The 14,624-nt window shown below is 37.4% G+C and overlaps 1 protein-coding gene and 1 long non-coding RNA gene across 5 annotated transcripts in view; one reads left to right on the top strand and one right to left on the bottom strand.

Moving 5' to 3' along the window:
- NKAIN3 (sodium/potassium transporting ATPase interacting 3) overlaps positions 1-14,624 on the bottom strand; it is a 731,409-nt gene that overhangs the window by 412,023 nt on the left and 304,762 nt on the right. For all 4 annotated transcript variants that reach the window (XR_001446689.3, XM_015145447.3, XM_015145448.3 and 1 more), the window contains exon 2: positions 5,869-6,006. Coding sequence is in view for 3 of the 4 variants with exons in the window: in XM_015145447.3 (XP_015000933.1) it covers positions 5,869-6,006 (138 nt within the window). In the remaining variant the exon portion in view is untranslated. The remainder of the gene's footprint in view (positions 1-5,868; positions 6,007-14,624) is intronic.
- LOC114680262 (uncharacterized) overlaps positions 1-14,624 on the top strand; it is a 162,039-nt gene that overhangs the window by 101,961 nt on the left and 45,454 nt on the right. The gene's annotated exons all lie outside the window — the stretch shown is intronic.

The following is a 14,624-nucleotide window of genomic DNA, read 5'->3' as shown; positions in this document are numbered from 1 at the left end:
CAAAATAAACTTTCACGAGCAAAGGAATACTATGTGGCAAAGTTGTTTTTGTATTCTAAAAATAAATACAGAAGTAGTAAATTGTACCTTAATAGTGTGATGCTATCTGGAAGGGAATTACTGCTCTTTGATTCTGCGATTTGGGGAGGTTTGTCTAATAGACTTTGCCGGGAGGCCTCCTCAGTTGTAGTGGCAGGAGCTCACAACATTACATTTCTTAGAAAAAAATAAATCTTGAGGAGTAAGTCAGCTATTGGTAGGTGCACATATTATTTTATCATATAATTCCCTCAGCCAAGTTCAGGCTGAGACAAGCAAAGCAGTGCATTGTTGACATGCTCTGAGATTAAAAAAGAAAAAATCCCTGTCCCTTCCATCTTGTAAAATCCTTTCATCCAATAACCTTTGATTCATTTATTGTTTGCTCAATCAAGTATTAAGCATATCTAATGGTCTGTACATAGAGGAATAGGCCTAGAACAAAGGAATAGGCCTAGAATGCAGCAATAGATGGGCACAGTTCTGCCTTCCAGGAGTCATTGTTGAATGGGGCAAGACAGGGAGAGAAGCAATGATGACAGCCGGGCAGGTGCTGGAGTAGAAAGTTTACCAAGATTTACAGCAGCAGAAGGGAAGAGGCACTTTCCCTCGCATTCAGTGGTCAGGCAAGGCCTGTAAAAGGTGACTATTTAATTGAGGATTATTACGAGTTTTCCAAGAGGATAGAGAGATTAAGGCATTCCAGGCAGAAGGAGCAGTATGGGCAAACTGAAGAGGCAAGAGCAGCATGTGGTCTTTGGAAAATACAAATCATTCAGCATGGCTGGCATGAGGCAGGCAAATGGGTAATGCAGGAGGTGCTGGAGAAGTAGATAAAGAAACAATTTTCATAAGCTTTGATTTAGACTCTAAGAGTTTGGAAAAACTAGTCATTGGAGAGCTTGAGACTCATGGTCCTTTACCCAAAGCAGTTTCATAAAGGTGATCAATTACTTAAACTCAACTGTGATGAACCCTGTCTCTTGTCCAAAATGGCAGTAAATTATCTGTGTTTTTGTAAAACTAGAGCTCTATTTAATTGTCGCAGTGAGCATACATATTTTATTAATCTCTGCGTGAGCACTTAGCACATACCTGGTGCTCCAAAGTGTTTCTTATTTTGAAATGGGTTAACTTAGTTGACCTATCTGTGTGGTGGTTTGGCCAACAAAGGAAGCCAATACTAAAAATAGAAGAAGCAATTTTGAGGGAAAATCTCTTGCAATGAAAAAGCTCTTTCCCCTCACTGTGAAAGTGAGTATGGATTTCTGCTCCAGGACTCTTCTCGCTGCCATTGAAAAGCTGCTGCCTCCAATGGTACATATGTTACCTTCGTTTTCAGTTTTTTTGATATCAGAATTAATTCCAGGCCACTTGTTGTGGCTTCAAACCAAAGCATTTGTGACAACAACTCAAGAATGAATTAAAAAAAAAAAAATACAGCCAGGCGCGGTGGCTCAAGCCTGTAATCCCAGCACTTTGGGAGGCCGAGGCGGGTGGATCACGAGGTCAGGAGATCGAGACCATCCTGGCTAACATGGTGAAACCCTATCTCTACTAAAAATACAAAAAACTAGCCGGGCGTGGTGGCGGGCGCCTGTAGTCCCAGCTACTCGGAGGCTGAGGCGGGAGAATGGTGTGAACCCGGGAGGCGGAGCTTGCAGTGAGCAGAGATCGCGCCACTGCACTCCAGCCTGGGTGACAGAGTGAGACTCCTTCTCAAAAAAAAAAAAAAAAAACAAAAAAAAAAAAACCTTCCCAAAAAACAACATGCTCTTTTTATAAAAGGCCTTTTTTTTTTTTTTTTTTTTTTTTTTTTTTTTTTTTTTTGTGAATAGATTTCCCATACTCACAGATTAATGATTCTTTAGGTACTTTTATCAAATAGATAATTTATACCCATATTAGAATAAGAGGTAATCTTTCATAAAGGTAATGATATCTGACTGGGAGGTAGGCCAAGACTATTTCCTATATCACAACTTATACTGACAATGGTAACATTATCATCTGGAATCTGCCGGTGAAAGCAAAGCACAGATCATGCTACAAGAGCTTCTTGAACCTAACAATCACAGGCCAGCACACATCCAATTCTGCCTTCCACTACCTCCTATGATCCTTGGGCTAGTCACTCAAATTTTCTGACCTCTTTTCTCCTCTGGGAAATCAGAGAAGTTAATACATGCCCTGTAGGATATTTGTGAGAATGAAACCTAATGACATGCGTGGTGTGGAGGGCTTTCACACCAATTTATTGCTTTCTTTCTCTCCCCTTCCTGAGAGAGGATCCTGAATAAGATAGCAAATAAAATGAGAGAGACTTGGTTGGCATAACCCATAAAAAAAGACCATCAAGATGAGCAAAAACGTGGATCGTTGGTCTTGTCGATGCTTTTCTTTGAAGGTTCTGAAAGACCTAAAACTGCCTTCCTCTACACACAGGAGGGAGGAGGGAGAGAGGGAAGCAAAGGAAAAAGTACCAACAGAGAAGTGACAGCAGTTTCATTATGGGTGCACTCTGTGAACTAGTAGGGCAAAAGGAAAAGTAATCAATAAATATGTACTGAGCACTAATTACGTTCTATGCTCTCAAAGAACATTTTGCCTAGAAGACATAAACATGAACAAATTATAAAATATACTCAAGACACACTAGAGGTGAAGGAGCAGAGAGCGATTCAACATGAACGTGTATGGAAGAAGGTATCCATGAGAGACTGAGGAAATATTGCTAGACCAGGACACAAACACCAGGCAAGGCTACCAGAGCACGGGGCTGGTGAGGCAGGTGCAGCAGGAGGCCCATGACACTGAGGTGTGCAGACTCTCAGCCCTCCTGGGTCTCCACACCTGGCTCAGGCCCTCCCCCAGGCCTTGCCCCACTGCTGGTCTCATTCCTCTCCACTGCCATTTACTCACTTCTAGAGAGTCCCAGAACCTGCAACTCCTCACTCTTTACATGGTTAGTGCCTGCAGAGCAGGGCCTCTGACATTTGAATTCTTTCCTATTTTTCCAAACTTAGCACAGTATAGGTCCTCAATAGATGCTTAATGAATAAATCAGAACTGCTGTGATAGTCCCCCTTCTATGGGCCCTGTGGTGCCTCCGACCCAGACCCCCCCCTTCACTCCATTCTTCCCTTGTGGACTCACTCTCATACTTGCACTGCAGACCTCAGTTCTCAGCTCCCTGCAGGGTGCCTAACTCCACTGCCCTGCTGCAGGCAGATACCCCATTAGACATCTCATGGCATAGTGTGCTCCTTCATATGTGTTGCAATTTAACATTTATGTGGACAATTGTTTGATAAAGGCACACCTCTCTTCACTGCACGATAAAGTAAGCACCCAGGAGGACAGAGAATATGTCAGTCTGTTTTTGCTCACCAGTATAGCCCACACTTAACACAGTGCCAAACATAGGGTAGAAGCTCAATAAATATCTTTTGAATTAATAAGTGAATGAAAAAATGGAGAAAGAAAGTTAGAAAGCAAAGAAGTGAGTAAAGGAAGAGGATGGGGAGAGGAAGGGAAGAAGGAAGGAAGGAAGGAAGGAAGGAAGGAAGGAAGGAAGGAAGGAAGGAGAGAAGGAGGGAGGGAGGAAAGAAGGGAGGAAAGGAGTGAGTGAGGATGGGTGGGAGGGAGGAAGGAAAAAAGGAAAGAGGGAAGGAAGGAAAGAAGGGAGGAAGGGAGGAAGGATAGAAGGAAGGGAGGGAGGATGGGTGGGAGAAAAGGGAGGGAGGGAAGAAGGAAGGAAAGAAGGAAGGGAGGGAGAGAGGGAGGGAGGGAGGGAGGGAGGTGGGGGGACAAAGGAAGAAAAAAAGGAAGAATAGTTAGACATGAGTTTGGTCAAGTACATCAGGCAAGAATATTCTTAGATCTTACCCAGTTAAGGACCCAGTGGCGGTTTTAGGCCAGTAATTTAAGAAAAGCACAAAGAGCAAATTGGAAGGAAGAAAGGTGAAAAATAAGAGGCAAAGTCCACCCGTAGAAGAGAGAAGACATAAGCCTCAACCAAGGCAGCAGTTATGTGAATAGTGCATAGGGTTAACATTTAGAGGGTAAAATCAACAGGACTAGATGTCACTGGTGTTTACCTACAGCTTCATTCTCTGGAAGTCAACTATGGTTTCAAAGTCACAAGGTATTTTGTTTCTCAGCAGAACACCAACATCATAAAACAAAAATCTGTAATGAGTAAAATTGCTCTATATTCATAGTAACAAATTAGAACACATTTAGAATTCAATAATAGCTTGATTATGCATGGTATGAAAGCATCTTAGGCCGCAAGTCCAACTCCATGAAACCCCCTTCTAGGAGATCATGTAGTTACTTAGCAGAGGCTATCTTTATTTACTTATTTATTTTATTTTATTTTTTTGAGACAGGGTTTCTCTTTGTCGCCCAGACTGGAGCGGAGTGGCATGATCATGTCTCGCTGCAGTCTTGATCTCCTGGGTTCAAGCGATCCTCCTGCCTCAGCCCCCTGAGTAGCTGGGACCACAGGCGCCCCAATGTCTGGCTACTTTTTGTAGTTGTTGTAAACACAAGATTTCTATTAAAAAAACCCCAGCTGCTCTTGAACTTTTGAGCTCAAGCAATCCTCCTGCCTCAGCTTCCCAAAGTGCTGGGACTACAGGTGTGAGTCACCATACCTGGCTGAGGCTATCTCTAAGAGAAGGAAAGTAAAGCAGAAATTGCTTAGCCCCTGCAGCAAATTGAGAGCCATCAAATGCTCCCAAGGCCATTTGAATGCAGTCTATTCAGTTACCTACACCTCTGTGAAATGGTGAAAGAAATAAAAAAGACAAGTTTAAAAATCAAAATAGAGGATGGATGCATTTAACAGAGAAAAATAATAACTTCATTATTTTCCACAGGTAGAATTAGATTATGTCAAAATGGAAAGATGGCATATTTTTAAGTCTATGATTTTCTTCTAGTGAGGCAATGTCAGTGTATCCCAGGAAAATACCCGGTAATTCTACTGAACACTGTATCTTTACACAGGCTTAATGTACATTTTATAGTTTGTTACTCCAATTTAAAACAATTATATATGCTTATTATTTCTCCCAACCTTCTCACATGTGTAGCCTACATTAATGCCCTCTTTTTATGTTATAGAAAAGACAAGTAATTACTGTGAATAGCTTTCATTAGACTGTGGGTCACGGCCTACAGCTCATTAAACTGTCCTATAATGGAGTGTGTGCTGACCATGTTTTGGATATCTGTTTCAAATTTATCTTGACAAATGGAGAAATATTCAATATCAACCAGTATTCAATACATTAGGGATGTGTACGAAATATCCATCCATACATGCACTTGTAATGTCCTAAATCAATTAAAATTAAAATATATTATTGTTTTCAGTGATTAAACAATTATGCTAGACAGATTTGCTTTTTGGAGTTAGTGACAAATGTCAGTGAAATTGACATTTCAGTCAATTGATAAATTAATACCCTAATAGTTAATGTACATTGCATCTAACTATTCTATAACCAAGACAATAAGCAGACCTCCTACTGTATCCAAAGCCTATTTTGAATTTCTATGTAAAAATTGAATTCAGTTACGTTGTGAGGGACACCATGTCATCATACACTTTTGAGCATGTGGCTTTGATCTTACTGTACAACATTCATTACATTGTATTTTCCACAGATAATCACTTCTGAACAAAATTTAATATTTGAGGACTAGAAAAGCAATGCCAAATTATATCAGAAGGGGCCACTTAGAAATATTTTATTTCTATTCTTATAGAAATGTTGCATTGTTTATATGAGGAGAAATGATAAAAATAAGACTTACCACCATTATGTATCGAGGTCTGTACTGAATGGTTCCAAACAAACCCAATATGACAACTATTATGTGCAGAAAATTTCCAAGAATAGGAGCCCACTGGAAACCAAGGAAGTCAAAGATCTGCCTCTCTAATGCTGAGATCTACAACAACAACAAGAACAAAAATAAAGTTCATTAGTGTCTAATCCAAGCATCATCACGTTATTTTAATCTTTATCTCATGGCTGGAGGAATCTGCATATTCAACTTCAATCGCACTTTTTGTCACCATTATTATTAGAATTTTCATTCTTATTTCATGTGCTGTTTTCTGCACCTTCTCTCAGAAACTATACTAAGATAGTTTTGAGCATTATAACTTCAAGTATAAATAGATTTTAAATCTATCTGGAGAGTTACAGATACACTTCTTAAATCATTTTCTACAGTAGAAATTCCAGACAGATTTTTTAATGTTTTAAGTTCATCATTTTTATTTTTATATTAAAAGTTATGTTTAATTATTAGGGGTACATGATATATATATATTTATGGGGTATATGTGATGTCTTAATATAGACATACATATGTAATAATCACAGCAGGATAATTACAGTATCCATCACCTCAAACATTCCTCTTTTCTTTTTGTTAGGAACATTCCAATTCCACTATTTTAATTGTTTAAAAATGTGTGATAAATTATTGTTGACTATAATCACCCCATTGTACTATCAAATACTGGATATTATTCATTCTATCTACCTCTATTTTTGCATTTATTAACCATCCTCATTTTATCTTCTTCTCCCCTTCCCAGCCTCTGGTAACCATCATTCTACTCTCTATCTCCATGAGCTCAATTGTTTCAAATTTTTGCTCCCACAAATGAGTGAGAGCATGTGAAGTTTGTCTTTCTGTGATTGGCTTATTTCATATCATTATTTTTAGTAAAACAATTGGCTTAGTATAACATCATTGGATCAAAAAGAACTCCGGGCTTGCGACACTAGAACTAGTGTAATTTTGGAAAACAAACAAAAAACGAAAACTCCTGCCTATCCCCGCTTTCCTGTGTGAAATATACATTAGCCAAATCTGTTCTCTTTCTTTTCCTTTCCTTAGATTGCCAATGCTGATAATGACTAACTACCTGTTCAAAACGAAGCTTCCTCATTTACTTACTCTGGGCTCAAGACTCTGATCTAAAACTAGAGTTAAACCCTTTGAATTGCATTTTATTGAGATCATATACTGACAAGAAAATTCATCTTGGATTAGATAGCATCCTTTTAGAATACCAAACAGAAATTATGAGGTCATTACAATTTTAGACATGCCACAGTTTATTATAATTGTATTACATACATCTTGACATTTTAAAACAATTATAAAATGTGTCAATATATACACAACCATTTATGATGAAACAGATGCATTTCATATGGTCCAGTGAATACCAAAAATGCCATTATCGTGTTCTAACAGTATTTCTTGTATTCTACATTGAAAAATTTTACAATATCACCTGCTGTATTTGGTCACGAATCATTACACATTTCAGGCATTTTTCTAGTTTTGTATTGATAAAATAGTAATTCTAATAAAATGATCCAGTGATTAGCCATACTGATGGCACTGGAAACTGTAGCTTTGAAAAGAAATTGGCACCCTAGGTATTTTTCTAGTTATGTGACAGTTATTTTCTAGTTATGTGACAGCTATTCAGTTATGCTTGAATAGCTTTAATTTTCTTGGACATAAAGAAATGTCCTCTATCCAGTAAGCTGAATTTACCCTGGTCAAGATTTGCCTTCAGCAAGCTGTGGAGGAAAAGAGAAGAGAGCGAACGCCTAAAGAAAACCACACCAGATCCACATTCATTTCATGGGTATTTCCTGATCATGGCGTGATATGATTCAGGATGCATTCAGGATTCATCTCCTGAATCCATAAATGTTCAGAAATGGTTACAATGCAAAATATCAGAGTAAGGAAAGAAGCAGCAGCACAGTGTTTTTTACTTCCTGCTTGTCTCTGCTTGTGACTCTAATTAGTCCCTAGGAACCTTTCTCTAAAAATTAGTTCCTGGGAATCTTTCTATGCAGCATTTTATTTATTGGCCCATCAGTGATACAAATATGTATTTTTTTAAATGTCCAAACATAATTAAATACTAAAAAAAAGAAAGAAAGAAAGAAAAAAAAGAAACCCTGAAGAGCAGCTGCAGGCCATTCATTCTGAAAAACAACGCTATTTCAAAGCAGTTGTGCATGACAAAAACCTTTAAGGTGAACTTTCAAAGAGAAAAACTCATTTTCTTTTCTGTCAATAGATGCATGGATACCATTCTCTTTTATGATATTAAAGAAAACACAGGTAATGAAAGAGAAGCCAAATTAATGCCACTTATGATAAAATATGCATTTTATATTCAAGGCACGCTCTCTATTTATTAATATTTATTCCCTGAGAACTTAAAAAAATGAATTGAGGTGGGAAGAAATAAGAGTACAAATAAAAAGACATGAAAAACAGAGAAGGGAGCATATCGAGAATATGGAGAAGGGCAGCTGTAACAACTATACAAACTGTGAAAACTAGATTTGATTATTACAAATTTGAAAAGTTAACTAACAACAACAAAGACTTCAAAAATAAACAAAATACCATTGTATTTTTTACCTAATTATTCTATTTAACTCGCATTTTGGTTATTTAGCCATTTGGTTTACTGGCTAGTATTTTCTCTCTAAATGTCATAATCTCTAGAGACACAACTTTTTGCCCTTGACTGTGATGTTTATAATAATGACCCAGAGACCCCAAATAAGATGAAATTATATCCAAGTTGCTTTGTTAAGTTGGAAAATGGATGACTGTTCTTTAGAAGTATCTCTGTTAAAATGACTCTAATTTGTGGTGTTGGGGAGATGCTGGCCTTGGTTGGGGGGTGGGAAGGAGGCATCTCTTCCCCATTCTATGGTCAGTGACCTCAAGTTGGGAACTTGATGTCTGTCATGATGGGAATATTTGCAAAATGAAAATCAGAAAATGCTAAAAATTAGAATTAGTTTATATGTATGTTTCGAGAACCAATGTTAAACTTTTACCTGCACACCACTGAATATGGCACCTAGAAAACAGTCGTTGTGATTCAGAACAGCTGTGGAAGGAAGTCACTAAATTGTAATCTAGCATAAATAGAAAGCAACCAGTCCAGATGAGGGCAGAAGGGTAGAGGACTGAAAGTGGATATATGTAGAGATGCCCAAGTGAAGAGAATGAATGAGACTTTTACAGAACTTGAGTTTAAATAAAAGTAGAGAAATAAAGAAAATATAAAGGCAGTAAGATGCTCCAGAGACTGTGAAATCAACAGACCTAAAGAAAAACGCATCATTTGCCCATGTTTTGATCAGATAATTAGATTTTTTAATAGAGATGTTTGAGTTCCTTATATAATTTGAATTATTAACCCGTTGTCAGATGGGTAGTTTGCAATTTTTTTCTCCCATTCCATGGGTTGTCCCCCCACTTTGTTGATTGTTTGCTATGCTGTACAGAAGCTTTTTAACTCGATGTGATCCCATTTGTCAATTTTTGGTTTGGTTGCCTGTGCTCGTGGGATATTATTAAAGAAATCTTTGCCCAGTCCAATGTTCTGGAGAGTTTCCCCAGTGTTTTCTTCTAGTAGTTTTATAGTTTGAGATCTTAGACTTAGGCCTTAAATCTATTTTGATTTAATTTTTGAATATGTCAAGAGATAGGAGTCCAGTTTCATTCTTCTGCATATGGATATTCAGTTTTCCCAAACCCATTTATTGAAAAGATCGTCCTTTCCCCGATTTATGGTTTTAGCATCTTTGCCAAAAATGAGTTCACTTTAGATATGTTAATTTACTTCTGGGTTCTGTATGCTGTTCCATTAATCTATGTGTCTGTTTTTATGCCAGTGCCATGCTGTTTCAGTTACTATAGCTCTGTAGTATAATTTGAAGTCAGGTAATGTGATTCCTACAATTTTGTTATTTTTGTTAAGGATAGCTTTGGATGTTCTGGGTCTTTTGTGATTACATATACATTTTAAGATTGTTTTTTCTATTTCTGATAGAGAGCACATCAAATCTGTGGATTGCCTTGGGTAGTGTGGACATTTTAACAGTATTGATTCTTTCAATCCATAAACATGGAATATCTTTCCTTTTTTTGGTGTCCTCTTAAAATTTCTTTCATAAATGTTTTATAGTTTTTATTGCAGAGATCTTTTACTTTTTTGGTTAATTCCTAGGGATTTAATTTTATTTGTAGCTATTATAAATGGGATTACTTTCTGGGTTTCTTTTTTAGATTGTTTGCTGTTGGCATACAGAAATGCTACTGATTTTTGCATGTTGATTTTGTATCCTGCAACTTTACTAAATTTGCTCATCAGTTTTTATATTTTTGGTGGAGCCTATAGGTTTTCCCAAATATAAAATCATACATCTGCAAACAAGGCTAATTTGACTTCTTCCTTCCCAATTTGATTCCCTTTATTTCTTTCTCTTATCTGATTGCTCCAGTTAGTACTTCTGGTACTATGCTGAATAACAGTAATGAAAGTAGGCATCCTTGTTGAGTTCCAGGTTTTAGAGGAAACACTTTCAGTTTCTCCCCATTCAGTATGATAGCTGTGGGTCTGTTGTATATGGCTTTTATTTGTTGAGGTAATTCCTTCTATACCTAGTTTTTTTTTAAGGCTTTTTTTTTTTTTTTTTTTTTTTTATCATGAAGGGATGTTGAATTTTATCAAACACCTTTTCAGCAACAATTGAAATGATCACATGGTCCTTGAGTTACTTCCCAAAGAAGACATATAAATGGCCAACAGGTATATAAAAAGGTGGTCAACATTACTGCTCAACAGAGAAATGCAAACCAAAACTACAATAAGATATGATCTCACCCCAGTTAAAATGGATTATATCCAAAAGACAGGCAATAGCAAATGCTGTTTTAGAGGAAACACTTTCAATTTCTCCTGATTCAGTGTGATAGCTGTGGGTCTGTTGTATATGGCTTTTATTTGTTGAGGTAATTCCTTCCATACCTAGATTTTTTAAAGTTTTTTTTTTTTTTTTTTTTAAATCATGAAGGGATGTTGAATTTTATCAAACACCTTTTCAGCATTAATTGAAATGATCATATGGTTTTTGAGTTACTTCTCAAAAGAAGACATAAATGGCCAACAGGTATATAAAAGGGTGGTCAACATTACTGCTCATCAGAGAAATGCAAACCAAAATTACAATAAGATATGATCTCACCCCAGTTAAAATGGATTATATCCAAAAGACAGGCAATAGCAAATGCTGGTAAGGGTGTAGAGAAAAGGGAAACCCTGTATACTGTTGGTGGAAATTTAAATCATTACAACCCACTATGGAGAACAGTTTGAATTTATTTCTAGGTTCTCTAGGCTATTCCATTAATCTATGTGTTATTTTTATGTCAGTGCCATGCTGTTTCAGTTACTATAGCTCTGTAGTATAATTTGAAGTCAGGTAATGTGATTCCTCCAATTTTGTTATTTTTGTTAAAATAAACTAAATAAAATAAACTCAAAAAACTAAAAATAGTGCTACCATATGATCCCACAATCTCACTTATAGGTTTACAACCAAAAGAAAGGAAATCAGTATATCAAAGTGATCTGTGTACTTCCATGTATATTGCAGCACTATTCACAATAGCCAAGATTTAGAAGCAATGTCTATTGATTAACAGTTAAAAGGATACAGAAAATGTGGCACATATACACAATGGAGTACTATTCAACCATAAAAAGAATAAGATCCTGTCATTTGTATCCTGTCATTTGCCAGAGCATGGATGGAAATAGAGGTCATTATGTTAAGTGAAATAAGCCAGGCGCAGAAAAACAAACTTCACATGTTCTCACTTACTTGTGGATCTAAACATAAAAACAATTGAACTCATGAAGACAGACAGCGGAGTGATAGTTACCAGAGGCTGAGAAAGGTAGTGGGGGTTGGAGGAAGTGGAGAGATTAATGAGTACCAAAAAAAAAAAAAAAAAAAAAAAAAAAAAAAAAAAAAAAGAAAGTATGAACAAGGTCTAGTATTTGATAATACAACAGCGTGACTCTATAAATAATTTAATTGTACATTTTAAGATAGCCAAAAAAGTATAATTAGATTTTTTGTAACACCAAGAATGAATGCTTGAGATGATGGATACCCCATTTATCTTCATGTGATTATCACACATTTTAAGTCTTTATCATAAAATCATATGTGCCCCATAAGTATACACACCTACTATGTATCCACAAAATTAAAAATTAAAAGCTTAAGGAGAATGAACACATAAAATAAAACTTGAAAATCTTAGATACTTAAAAAAAGAACAATGCAATTATTTCTAAAAGAAAGCAAAGGTAGGTAAGAATGTGTATACTATAAAGAATAGGATGAAAATAAATATCTTTTATTAAAAAGTTACAAAGTAAAGGCAATCAGGATCTTAATAAAAAGGAAGAAAAGAAGGCAGGAAAGAAAGAAGGAGGGGAGGAGGGAAGTAAGAAGGAAAAGAAACCAAATCAGATACATAAGGAAAGCATGGTTCAAAAATATCAAAAAATTAAAATGGGGCATGATTTTAACGTAAATCTGAAGAAACCATCGAAATAGCCTTGTTGAGTGGCACAACACAGGAAACATTGAAGCTGCAATTGAGGAATGAAACCCTAGATCATGCTAGGTGCTGCATGAAAAATATTCCACAGTCATTATAACTGTTGTATTAGATTATACCTTTAAGAATCAAATTGTAAAAAACTTGAAAGTCTTCAGTATGGTTACTGAACAAAATATTAGTGTTATTTGACCGTATAAAGTATATCTAAGAGAGATTGGGATAGTCTGAATGCTATGTGTCTATATTTTGTATGTCATGGCAAGGAGGAAAAGGCGTGTTTTAAAATTCTTCCTGCAGGGCGAGGTGTTTTCTTATGAGGCTCCGAGGTGAAAATAACATTTCCTGCAAGTCTATGAATCATTAGCCATGCCCCACATTAACCATCTATACTCCCAGTAAGGCAAGAAATGTCCCGCTTGCTTATTTCATGCTCAAGCAATGGATATAGAGACAAATAGGAGTGCCTTTAAAATACAATGTTTCTTATTGATACATTGATATGTTTTGACTTTGTGTCCATATGCAAATCTAATCTTGTAGCTCCCATATTCCCACGTTGTCGGAGGAACCCAGTGGGAGATGATTGAATCATGGGGACAGGTCTTTCCTGTGCTTTTCTCATGATAGTGAATAAGTCTCACGAGATCTGATGGTTTTAAAAAGGGGAGGTTCCCTACACAAACTCTCTTCTCTTGTCTGCCACCAAATGAAATGTGCCATTCACCTTCTGCCATGATTGTGAGGCCTCCCCAGCCATGTGGAACTAGAAATCCAATAAACCTTTTACCTTTGTAAATTGCCCAGTCTCAGGTATGTCTTTATCAGCAGTGTGAAAACAGACTAATACAGTAAATTACTACCAGTAGAGTGAGGCGTTGCTGAAAATATACACCAAAATGTGGAAGTGACTTTAAAACTAGGCAAGAGGCAGAGGTTGGAACAGTTTGGGGTGCTCAAAAGAAGACAGAAAGATGTGGGAAAGTTTGGAACTTCCTAGAGACTTGTTGAATGGCTTTGACAAAAATACTGATAGTGATATGAACAACAAAGTCCAGGCTAAGGTGGTCTCAGAAGGAGATGTGGAACTTGTTGGGAACTGGAACAAAGGTGACTCTTGTTATGTTTAAGCAAAGAGACTGGCAGCATTTTGTCCCTTTGAACTTGAGAAAGAAGATTTAGGCTATCTGGTGGAAGAAATTTCGAAGCAGCAAAGCATTCAAGAGGTGACTTGGGTGCTGTTAAAGCCATTCAGTTTTGAAAGGGAAATAGAGCATAGAAGTTTGGAAAATCTGCAGCCTGACAAGGTGAGAGAAAAGAAAATCCCATTTTCTGTGGTGAAATTCAAACTAGCTACATAAATTTGCACAAGTAACGAAGGGGCCAATGTTAATCCTCAAGACAATGGGGAAAATGTCTCTGGGGCATGTCAGAGGCCTTCATGGCAGCCCTCCAGTCACAGGCCCAGAGTCCTAAGAGGAAAAAGTGGTTTCATGGGCTGGTCCAGGGTTCCTATGCTGTGTGCAGTCTAGGCATTTGGTGCCCTATGTCCCAGATGTTCCAGCTGTGGTGAAAGGAGCCAACATATAGCTCGAGACAAGACTTTACAGGGTGCGAAACCCAAGACTTGACAGCTTCCATGTTGAGCCTGTGGGTGCACAAAAGTCTAAGAATTCGGGTTTGGGAACCTCTGTCTGGATTTCAGAAGATTTATGGAAATGCCTGAATGCCCAATAGAAATTTGCTGCAGGGGCGGGGCCCTCATGGAGATCCTCTGCTAGGGCAGTGTGGAAGGGAAATGTGGGGTTGGAGCTCTCATGAAGAGTCCCTACTGGGTTGTTACCTAATGGAGTTGTGAGAAGATGGTCACCACCCTCCAGACCCCAGAATGGTAGATCCACCGACAGCTTCCACTGTGTGCCTGGAAAAGTTGCAGACACTCAATAGCAGTCCATGAAAGCAGCTGGGAGGGAGGAGGTACCCTGCGAAGCCACAGAGGTAGAGCTGTCCAAGACTATGGCAACCAACCTCATGACTGCCCATCATGGTGAAACCCCTTGTCTACTAAAAATACAAAAATT

Source organism: Macaca mulatta, chromosome 8 (assembly GCF_049350105.2).
Source record: "Macaca mulatta isolate MMU2019108-1 chromosome 8, T2T-MMU8v2.0, whole genome shotgun sequence".
NCBI lineage: Eukaryota > Metazoa > Chordata > Mammalia > Primates > Cercopithecidae > Macaca > Macaca mulatta.
The sequence above is the reverse complement of the archived record's forward strand: the minus strand, read 5'-3'. Positions and strand labels throughout refer to the sequence as shown.